At 36.9% G+C, this 11,080-nt stretch overlaps 1 protein-coding gene across 3 annotated transcripts in view; it reads right to left on the bottom strand.

Annotated features, from left to right (window-relative positions):
• Positions 1-5,670: 5,670 nt before the first annotated feature.
• The window catches only part of LOC107563345 (oxysterol-binding protein-related protein 7-like), a 61,074-nt gene continuing 55,664 nt past the window's right edge, over positions 5,671-11,080 (bottom strand). For 2 of the 3 annotated variants that reach the window (XM_016248199.1, XM_016248198.1), the window contains exons 19-22: positions 8,628-8,778; positions 8,418-8,544; positions 6,674-6,796; positions 5,671-6,384 (exon numbers count right to left, since the gene is read on the bottom strand). In XM_016248199.1, the coding sequence (XP_016103685.1) occupies positions 6,273-6,384; positions 6,674-6,796; positions 8,418-8,544; positions 8,628-8,778 (513 nt within the window). In that variant the 3' untranslated portion in view covers positions 5,671-6,272. The remainder of the gene's footprint in view (positions 6,385-6,673; positions 6,797-8,417; positions 8,545-8,627; positions 8,779-11,080) is intronic. The other variant, XM_016248200.1, reaches the window with a different exon arrangement.

Below are 11,080 nucleotides of genomic sequence, written 5' to 3'. Positions count from 1 at the left end.
AGTCTCTTGCAAAAAGCAAAAGTCTGCCTTGCATCTGAAAAGCTTTTCTTTTCAACATATCACGAATACCCCTATTCGTGATATGTTATATGAATATAAACATAATGATATTGAACAAGAACAACGTAACTAAATTAACAAATAACTAAAAAAATCACTAACCCAATGTGTATTTAAATGAATCTATCAAAGAGATGTGAGAAATAAATGTAATTTAGAGACTAATGTGAGTGAATATCTCAAATAGAGATAAAATGCTTAAGCAAACAGCTGTTGCTCACTACACTCGAGCCTCTTTTCCATAAATTATTGCTTTATCGCCCACATAAAAAGCTCTTCTTTTTTTTCTTCTTTACTTGCAGCATCGATTTGGGGCCACAGTTTGTTCTGAGCCTCAGAGTCTTTTGTTGTCAGGTCCTCTCCATATCGCAGCTTCCTAGATTTCAAATATTCCGATCCTCTAGTGTTCTTCCAAATTAGATCTCTTGTTGACCTGGGAACAAACCTGGTGATAACTGGTCGAGTCTTCTCCGCGTTCTTCCTACCAAGCCTGTGGCTGACATCGATGTGCTGTTGACAGGCCTCCTCATTTTCTGGGATGACAGAGCTGCAAATTTGAATCACCCGGGCTTTAACATCCTCGCCTTCCTGTTCAGCCAGTCCATACCGCCTCAAATTCCACCGTCTGTTGTACTTTTCCATTTCTGATGATCTTCGCCCATTGTTTTAATTTTAGAGATGTCTGCCTTGATCCTTTAACTCCTGAAAGATATATTCCGAGACCCCTTTCAAAGAATTAACACACTCCCGGTTTTGCTTTATTTCTTGATTTAATTTACATCCAAGATGCTGGGTTGTGGCTAGAAGGGATATAGCTATTAGATTGTGTTTTATTTAACGTCTACACCTACCCCAACCCTAAACCTACCCCCCTACAATAATGCAAAAACAGAATTATTATTGTACAGTGTGACAAAAATTACTCTATATTGATGTGCATATACTCAGTAGTCACAGCTGTACAGTATATACCTTAATAATAATAATAATAATAATGTTTAATTTATATAGCGCCTTTCCCAAGCTCAAGGACGCTCTACAAGGTACACCAAAGCAGCAAATACTGATTACAAAGAAACAATTTCATTGGACATTTGCCCAATTCAGTTACAAATAATGCAGTTGCATATAACACAGATTATGTAGAAAAGACAGAAATAGAAAAACAAAACAGACAAATACACAATGTAAATTAGTGATAGTGTTGATTAAACAAATACATTTTAAGCTTTGATTTGAATTCACTGAAAGAGGTGACTGTTCTGAATGTCAGGGGAAGTGAATTCCAAAGTTTGGGTGCAGTAACAGAGAAGGACCTGCCGCCCATTGAAGATAGGCGGAACCTAGGTATACAAAGAAGTTCAGAATTAGAAGACCGGAGTGCGCGAGAAGGTATATAAAAAGAAAGTAGGTCGGAAAGATAGGAGGGAGCAAGACCTTTGAGTGCATTAAAGGTGAGCAGGAGAATTTTGTATTGCACACGAATAGTTACAGGCAACCAGTGAAGATTAAATAGAATAGGGGTGATGTGAGCAGATTTTTTTGTGGAAGTTAATAATCTGGCAGCAGAATGTTGAATGTACTGCAGACGAATGATGGAGTGAGCTGGTAAGCCAGAGAAAAGAGCATTACAATAGTCAAGGCGAGTAGTAATAAATGCATGCACTAATGATTCCGCATCTTTTCTACTGAGGAAAGGAAGAAGTTGCGCAATTCGACGTAGTTGAACAAAAGCAGCTTTGGAGAGTTTGCGAATGTGGTCATTCAAGGTCAGTGATGGGTCTAGATTGATACCTAAGTTTCTAACAGTAGCCGATGGGAAAATAGAAATAGCGTCAAGGTCAAAGCTAGAAACATGAATTTAATTTTTTATTAGAGATGGGGGACCAATTATTAAAATTTCTGTTTTACTCAAGTTCAGACTAAGAAAATTTGAATGTAGCCAGTCCTTTAACTCACTGACACATGAAGATGGATGCCATCGAATGGGTAGAATCTGGTTGACAAGCAGTATATATCTGGATGTCATCGGCATAACAGTGGTAGTTAAAACCATTATGACAAATTATTTGGCCAAGAGGCTGAATGTAGAGGATGAATAATAATGGTCCGAGAACTGAGCCCTGGGGAACACCCTGTTTGAGCAAAACAGTGGGAGACTTGGAATTGTGCAGTGAGATGAAGTATTGCCTATCTGTGAGATATGAGGAGAACCAGGACCTTCGAGAACCTTCTAGTCCTAACCATGCTGCTGCTCTGAGTCAGGAAGCAGTGAATCAGTATCCATCTGCATTCATCCTTGTAGTTTAATCTGTATGTTTTAATGGTATTGTTACCTTCAGTTATATTTGATTATTTTGTATTGAAGTATTTGTCATTTGTATTATTTGAGTGCATCTTAGATGTATTTTCTCATTGGGCCATATGAGAGCCATTGATATACTTGTCACTTTCATTTGCCTGACAATTTATTTTCATGTTTCATAAGAACAGTTAGATCTAGATTGCAAAATATTTGTAAGAAGTATTTCTTTTGTGTACACATTGTGAATGTCAATTCATATTTTCCGTTTTCTTCGTATTTCATATTTTTACTCTACCCTTATTAAACTATGGACATTACGTGTCCGTGATGGTGATGATTGGGAGTTTAGCTTGCTGTTGAAGTATACACGGGACATGTATAGAGAGCAGCACACAAACTGTCTATGACTGAGAAAGATGCTTTGCAGCAAATATGGGCTTGCATTCTCCTCATTTGCTTAGAAGTTCTAACACAGTATTACTGTTCATAGAAGTTCTAAACTAATCTAGCTGTGCACAGGAGTTCGAACATAACTTCATGTGCATAAAGCTAACACATTAAGAACATTCTTTCTGCATTTGCATGTAAGAAACATTTTTAATATGGGGAACATTTATTGTTGAATGTTAGTAATGGCTGTCCCCATTTATGTTGTTAAATGATTTATGCTTTATTACCATGTAACTATTAGTGCAAAAAAGGTGAGATGTGTGATGCCTTACCTGGTGAGGGCACTACAGTTAAGGTTTGACTGGAGAGTGGAGCCAAATAAAGTTCAGTAGCTATTGACATGAGTCTATTTTATTACAGAATAACATTGTATAGACCATATAATATGCATAGTGATTTTAGTAATTCGATTTGATTATTTCAGCAATAGCAGGAGGATCCTTCAACAACAATAATACACAAATAAAATATGTAGACCTGGGGCCTACAACAGATGTTTAACAGTAAGCTCAATAAAATTAATGTAAGCTAATAGCCAGAACACGTCTCGGTTCAAACACTGGCCTACATAAGCATCATATAGAAATAACTCTTTAACAATTGCACATCACCACTTTTCACATTGGGAGGTAAACGCTTAACTTAAATTTTTTTTTAACTTGCAGAGTTAGATTTTTGATATCACTGCCTTAAAGCCACGTTAAGCATAAAAAATATCCACTTCGGTTACGGTGCCGTTGTTTTAGTATAGTGTTTACGATAAGTGAAATGAGAGAAGAAAAAAAATCTAGGTTGTTGTTTTAGAATGTTAAACCATGTTACGAGTATTTCACATGCTTTTCCACACATCTTTACAGGGTCTCGAGTATGACACAGCATTCTAAAAACGTACTCGACTCAAAAGTTCAAAACTTTTTTTTTCTTTTTTTAAATGTCACTACTTATAAAAAAAAAAAAAGCAAGATGTGGCAAAACCACACTGTGTGTGATTTGTGAATGACTTTTAGAATGTTCTGTGATTGGGGCTCCCACACACTGAGCAGCACGAGTGAACGGGACACCCCTGCAGTTGAACACAAGGTACTACATAATTAGGCCCAATCCCAATTCTACCCTTTAGCCCTTCCCCTTTCCTTTGTCTCGATTCTCTTTTGGTTGGAGGGGTAGGGGAAGGGCCAGATAGCGCTTCAAACAAAGATTTTTCACACTTCAAATGAAGGGGTATGAATTATCTCAGCGTAAACCGGCTTCAGCGGCAACACGGCCTGCCCGAGAGAACAAAAAGACACAAATCTAAGCATTTTTTGGCATTAATAAAGATTTTAACGAAAAGTAATCATTTGTTTTATGTTACATTCAATCGTGAGTTCATATTTACAGTCATGTTACTAAAGAAATGTTTGCAAAAAAATCGCTAAAGTTTGCTAACGTCATATTATAGACTGCACGATAGCGCCACAACATTTTCATGTCTGATCAGGGCGATAACTACCATAGACAATGAGGGGGCTAGTCCCCCCAATAATTATAAATCGCTAAACCCTTCAAATAGTGCCAATTCGAGAGCGAGAGAGATGAGTGTGCGTTTCTCTTTTTAGAGTGAGATTACTTCAAAAACAGCGATTATATCCTCTTGTTGCTGGAAAATATAACGTAGTGATTCAGTATTTAAACTGTTATTAATAAAAGTTGTGGGGCAGCGTTGACAAGTTTCTTTGCTCCTGGATGTGTGAGCTGTGCAATCTCTGATACATATGTGTGTGTGTGTGTGTCAGTAAGCAGCGCATTAATAAAGAATGGTAAAGGCTCTAATACACACCAGCATAGGTGTGTGTGCATTGTAGGAGTTAGACGACGTATGATGATGTGTGACTTAGTTCTGTCAGGACCACTATCGTCAAAATGATAGATACTTAGCATAAAGTTTGGTTTGGCGGTATGGTTCTGTTCTGGGCAAAAACCTCCCTGCCCATCCATGCAGCCTGTCATGAATGAGCAGGGAGAACAGCAATAATAACCCCCCAGGGTTAACAGAACAGAACTACGCAGATATCATTAATGTACTCAATGATATTTAAGTGTAACACTTTATTCAAGATAAAGGAGTCTGATTAGCAAGGAATATCAGAAAGCTAAGTCCTGACTGTGGCAAAAGGTGGAGCTGGGGATGGAGGAGGGTAATTTGCTCCGGAGCAAGCTGAAAAGCTGCTGAATAATACTGAATACAGCTTATATAGAAATGACGCGATAGGTGTCATTTTCCTATAGGTAGATGTGATCAGCTGAGAATCAGCTGATGCAAGCTTGACTCACGTGACCTGCCAGAACTAACGCTAAAGCTTAATTGGTGTCCCAATTGTTAGAGTGTCAAGGGGTAGGGGTGAAAATATTCCCCTGTTTAAAGGGACAAGGGGTAGGCGGAGGGGTAGTGGTATAAAATAGAATTGGGATTGGGCCATAATTAGTCGCTGCAATTGAAATTTTTAATCAAAATCTTCAACTTCATTTTTTTTTTCTTACAATAGCTGTGACAAAGTTAAAAAAATTGGGGAAGGAGGAGGTGGGAAATGCCAAAAAACAAACAAAAAAACATTTAATTCACAAAATAACCTGAAACAAGTGGCAGCTGCTTCACTGCCGACTGCTGCACAAAAAGTGTCCCAAGGCCTAGTCCTCTCTCTCTCCCTCCACTGTATTTACTCCTCCTTTCAGTATATGCTTTCAGAGCTCTCCTTCCTCCTCCCCCTCAGATGGCAAAAACAAGTGCAAACTTGTTCAAATTTAATTTATATTTATTCAAGTCTGATTGGAAATGCATTCATATAAGAAATTGCACATAACCCAATTACACTTTTCACCAAAATATTTTCAGTAGATTTGGTTGAAACTCCAAAAAGAAACATGTCATTTTAATTATATTAATTTGCACAAAGCATTTTATACAGCGAGATCATGCAAGATTTTCTAGCAGAAATAATTAAATCCATCTGGTAAAAAGCATAACTTACAGCAAACAGTATAGACATGCATAATTTACACGTACAGGTCTATTAAAATGGGAAACATTCTGTACTAAATTCTATTATGTATATCAAAGTCCCTGACATTAGACCTTATCTTTCAATAAAAAAATACTTTTTAAAAAAAGGGGGAAAAATATTTTTAAGACATCTATTCATTACACATAATATGGAGAGTATTTTTGATGATTTAAAAATAGGTGTGTGTTAATCACTAAAAATGAGGGTGGTATGGCTTTAGGAATATCACAATTTAGATTAAAAAGCACTGAAACTCCATTCCTACATTGCCTTTTAAGTCTATGGTTTATACTAAAATTCACAACCGTTATATAAAATATAATTATATATATACACTAACCATACTGACATGCCAAAATTCATGAGTTTCGCTAACAGAATACTGGTAGATCATAAATCGCAGGACTTAAATTCCATCAACACCACAAATCCAGATTTTCAGTGCTGGCAAATCCTGGATTTTCTCGAATCTTCCAGTAAATTCCATTTGTCACCCACGCCTCTCTTCCAGCGTGATCTAAGGTTTTTCTGATGGAAGACAAATATTTGTACATTGTTTTAAATAAGGTCTTTACATTTCCACTTTAATGGTATTACTGTAGTTCATGAATCATCTGTTGATTCACTCTGAATATGCAGACATTCATGGCTTTTTAAAAATATGTTATCTGCAGATTATACGCCATTAACATATGTGGTCCTCTGGCATATTTAACTAATCTGAGGATAATAATTTAATTTAATTAATCTGAATTAATTGCTTCACATTGCCAGCAGATTTTAGAAGCAGAAATATGGAATAAATACTGGGACTCACACAAAGAAACGTGGAACATGCTCTTCACCCCTCTTGGTCATTGCCTTACGTCTTTCACGTTGTTTCTCCTCTATTTCATCCTTGCGTTTATCTGCTTCTTCCACTTTGCCCTTTTCAAGAAGCCTGAAAGGAAAATAAATAGCTAACTCAAATACATTTTCCAGCCATCTCAATATCTTCACTTGCCATGTTCTAAGCACTAAAACAATGACATGCAAGTAAATTTGACCAAAATGGCAAAATACAAAACTTTGATAACTGAAATGAGATACCAAGTACAATGAGTAAAACTTTACTCCACCCAAAAATGAAAATTCTCTTATTTTCTCACCCACATGCTGTCCAATGGCTGCAATATAACAAAGAGTGAAAAATTTAAGGGGGTCTGAATACTTTCCGTACCCACTGTATAGACTGACTTTCTTTAGATGAAAACAAAGACTGAAGAAAAATGTTTAGAAAATCTCAGTAAATCCATATAATGCAAGTGTATGTGTCAGAAGTTCACGTGAGAAGTGATGCCGAAGAACTGAGGATTATTATGGTTACAAAATATTTCACAGCACGCTTAACATCACACATCCCATATGATGAAAGTCATATACATCTGGTGATGAGATGAGAGAATTTGCATTTCTGGGTTGAGTATCTAAGCATCTAATAGCGTAAAGTCAGTTGATTAACAGTTGTAATAATGTGTATTGCAGGTTAGAGAAAAGTGATGCTGACAATCTTTACAAATTATTTACTGGCAATAATGCTTTAGCATTAACGTTAGGAGTAGTTAGATGTCATGTGTGTTCAGTACATCTTGCAAACTTTGATTTCATCACTGATGCAAACTATATTTAACTCGTTCATTTAAAAAAAAAAAAAAATCTATTTATATGGGTTTTGTTTTGACCAAGGTCTTGGAAGCAGTGTTGGGGAGCAACTAGTTACATGTAACGGAATTACGTAATTTAATTACAAAATAAATGTAACTAATCTGTTACAGTTACTGAGAAAATATGTGTAATTAAATTACAGTTACATGCTAATGATTACAAAGGGGGTTACATCTTAATATTTTAACACACGCATACAGATTTGATCGATTTCTTTCCCAAATTTCATTGACTGCTCTAAAATATGACACCAATGTTTCAGGAGTTTAGGACACAGAATAGGACACATGCTTATTTAATAACTGCTTGATTTCCCATTTGGTTTTATGTATATGCTTTATTTTTTAAGATTAACAGTTTTTTTTCCAAATCATTGTTAGATGCCAGTGCTGCCTGTCATAAAGATTTGACTTCAAAAACAGTGTGATAGCTTTCAAACTATATCTTGTTATTTTAAATCCGTATTTAACCTCAGAGCGATCTCAAAGTAAAAAGAGGTGCTAATGTCTGATTTTGTGGTGGCTGTGCTTATAATTTTAATGTAAGTGATGAAGAACTTTGTCTGACAGTAATCAGTGTTGAGTACTACTGTAAGGATAACCCTGCCTGCTTTAAATGTTTGAAAATGATAAACAGTAGAAAACATTCACTAGAAAAGCAATCAAAAAGTAATCAAATGTAATCAGTTACATTAAGTAATTGAAATAGTTACACTACTTATTACATATTAAATAGGGTCATTTGTAATCTATAACCTATTACATTTAAAAGTAACCTCCCAACACTGTTTGGAAGTACAGATTACAGTGCAAATGGTCAAACAGATCTTGTTTTATCTCTAGTTACTGGCCACATACCTTTGATCTGGACGGAAACGAGTGTCTGTCGGGGGCAACTTATCCTTTATGTCAGGCGTCAGGTCATTGACCTCTCTGGCATACTGGGAGAAGCCATAGTAGTCAAAGTAATCATCTGGTTGAGGATCTGTGAATTACAATATAGACAACCAATTTACATTTAGTTGGATGTTGAATTAGATTAAGACTACTGTGTGCATGGTCACTTACTGGGCTTCCAAAGGCATTGTGGGTTGGGAAGTGTATCACAGAAGATGCCTTCATGCCATGATCCCCCGAAGCGGTGAAGCACTCTGCCAGCGCGGTCAAGGACGGTGCCCTGCACTTCATTCTTGTGGCTATCGTCACCCCAGTAACGCGACTGGACAAATGAGAATTACATTGGTGTTATATACACTTCATGTCTGATGAAAGTGATATACATCTGGTGATGAATCGAGTAGAGAATATGCATTTTTGGGTGGAGTATCTCTTTAAGAACCTAATAGCATTAAGTCAGTGATGGGCGTAGTGATCGTCAGGTTAAATCAACTGTGTAAACCTAAGAAGCGTAATAAAAGAATAAAACCGTTAAAAAACCTTTTTACAATAAAAGTTAAAAAGTTGTTGTTTTAGTCTACAGCAGGGATGGGCAACATTGTCCCTGGAGGACCACTGTTTCACAGAGTTTAGTTCCATCCCCAATTAAACAACTGCTTGTAATCAGTTTAAATAGGCTTTAATTTTTTCTATTTAACAATGACTCACAAAGGAGAAATTGTCCAATCAAACATTTTATAGATGAAGAAGGTCTCCAACGCCTAACTAACTATCACTTGTTCACTATAGAGAAAATAATTTGACTAACACTATATAAGAAAGATCTGCTAGGCAGTGAGATCAGTTGCCTGAGATTCAGAGCCAAATTACAAGGGGGTAATTAATGACTTCAAAAAGGCAGCAGCATCGCTTGTTGTTTGACAAAAATAGGTAGGTCTTGAAGTAAAATCTGTTGACGTCAGCAATCTTTTTTGCAGCATATGCTAGGGGTCATAGTTTTGAAAAAAAAAAAGCACTTGTGTCCCCCCCAACGCAAAAAGTTCTTAATATTATCATATTTCAATATAAATATTTAGTCTGAAGAACGACAGACAAAAAGAGGCTCAATTTCTGAGCACAGAACAATTGAATTACAGGTGCAACAGCCTAACAAACACTCTAGTATTCTCTTCCAGGCTTTTAACTCCCCGCATTAACCCTATAACTTGTAGCATTTGGACCAATCCAATCAGGGTTCGTACACATTTTTAACCAATACATTTCCATGACTTTTGAGACAATATTCATGACCTAAATGTTCCATCATTTTACAATACGAATAAAAATCTGTTCAAATTATCATAGCATATGTTAACTAAAATGAATGACTATTAATGCTACTCGTTTGCTTTCTTGTTTTAGTAATAAGTACAAGCTGCAACTGCGCCAGACCTTACTCCACATTTCACATCACTGAATATTATCATTTATTTAACTGTGTGGCCAGGATGGCCATTTTGGTGTAATTTTGTGTGTATTTTTGCTGCTTAAATGCAACAAGCGGCGCTTTAGAGCCCTGCATTTCAGCCCGAGCCCAACAGCCCCAACTTATGTATGGCTTCGGGACAATTTTCGCGTCATAGCTCAGACACGGGCCAGGCATCAGGCTTGGTTCCTCCTTATGTTTATTTTTTAGATATCCATCCAGGATGGCCATTTTGGTGTCATTTTGTGTGTATTTTTGCCGCTTAAATGCAACAAGCTTTAGAGCCCTGCATTTCAGCCCGAGCCCAACGGCCCCAACTTATGTATGGCTTCGGGACAATTTTCACGTCATAGCTCAGACACGGGCCTGGCATCAGGCTTGCTTCCTCCTTATGTTTATATTTTAGATATCCATCAATTATTATAGTGATGACAAATATTTGCCACGCTGGTGGAAACAACACGAGACCGTGCTACCGCGACTGTCAAGAGTGGCTCGGACGGTGTTTAGTGTCCAGCAGCAGCGAGTGCTGGAAGAGTTCCATGTTAAAGCGCACGCAAAGCTTGCCACAAAACGCCAGCAAGTAATTACCATGATGAATGCTCCAGGGAAAATGGAATATTTGCAGGGTTTCGGTTCATTTTTGTGAAGCGCTCCTGCTCAAGACCGAGACAGCAGAAAGCGTATCCTGTTTGTTTTCTAAAAAAGCACAACGTATGCTGATATTGTGAGTGCACACAAATAAAAGTAGACCCTTAACAGTCCCGAATGATGTATTACTCTTACCTTTATGAGCAAAAATGACTGGTTGTTTCCACTGTTATAAGAAAAAAATGCAAGTGATCGTGCTGGCGACTCCATGTCCTGCAAAGTGCGCTTTAGCTTCTCTGCACAAACGATTGGATAAGCTCCTAATAGCACACATTTATCTAGGTTAACCATTTAAACTAACATTGTTTTTTTTAAGCATTTTATATAGGCCTATAGATTTTATTTTAGTCAAGTGGTGATGATTTGAGAAGGCTAAATTGATCAAACATAGGCTATGATTAACTCACTGTCTGCCACTGGCCGCTTGGTCGTTACTTTAAAAAAACAAAAACTTGAATTTAAACAAACAAAAACATTTTCCAAACATATGTCTAAATTAACGTAATAA

The sequence above is a fragment of the Sinocyclocheilus grahami genome, unplaced genomic scaffold (genome assembly GCF_001515645.1).
Source record: "Sinocyclocheilus grahami isolate Dianchi unplaced genomic scaffold, SAMN03320097.WGS_v1.1 scaffold869.1, whole genome shotgun sequence".
NCBI lineage: Eukaryota > Metazoa > Chordata > Actinopteri > Cypriniformes > Cyprinidae > Sinocyclocheilus > Sinocyclocheilus grahami.
The sequence above is the reverse complement of the archived record's forward strand: the minus strand, read 5'-3'. Positions and strand labels throughout refer to the sequence as shown.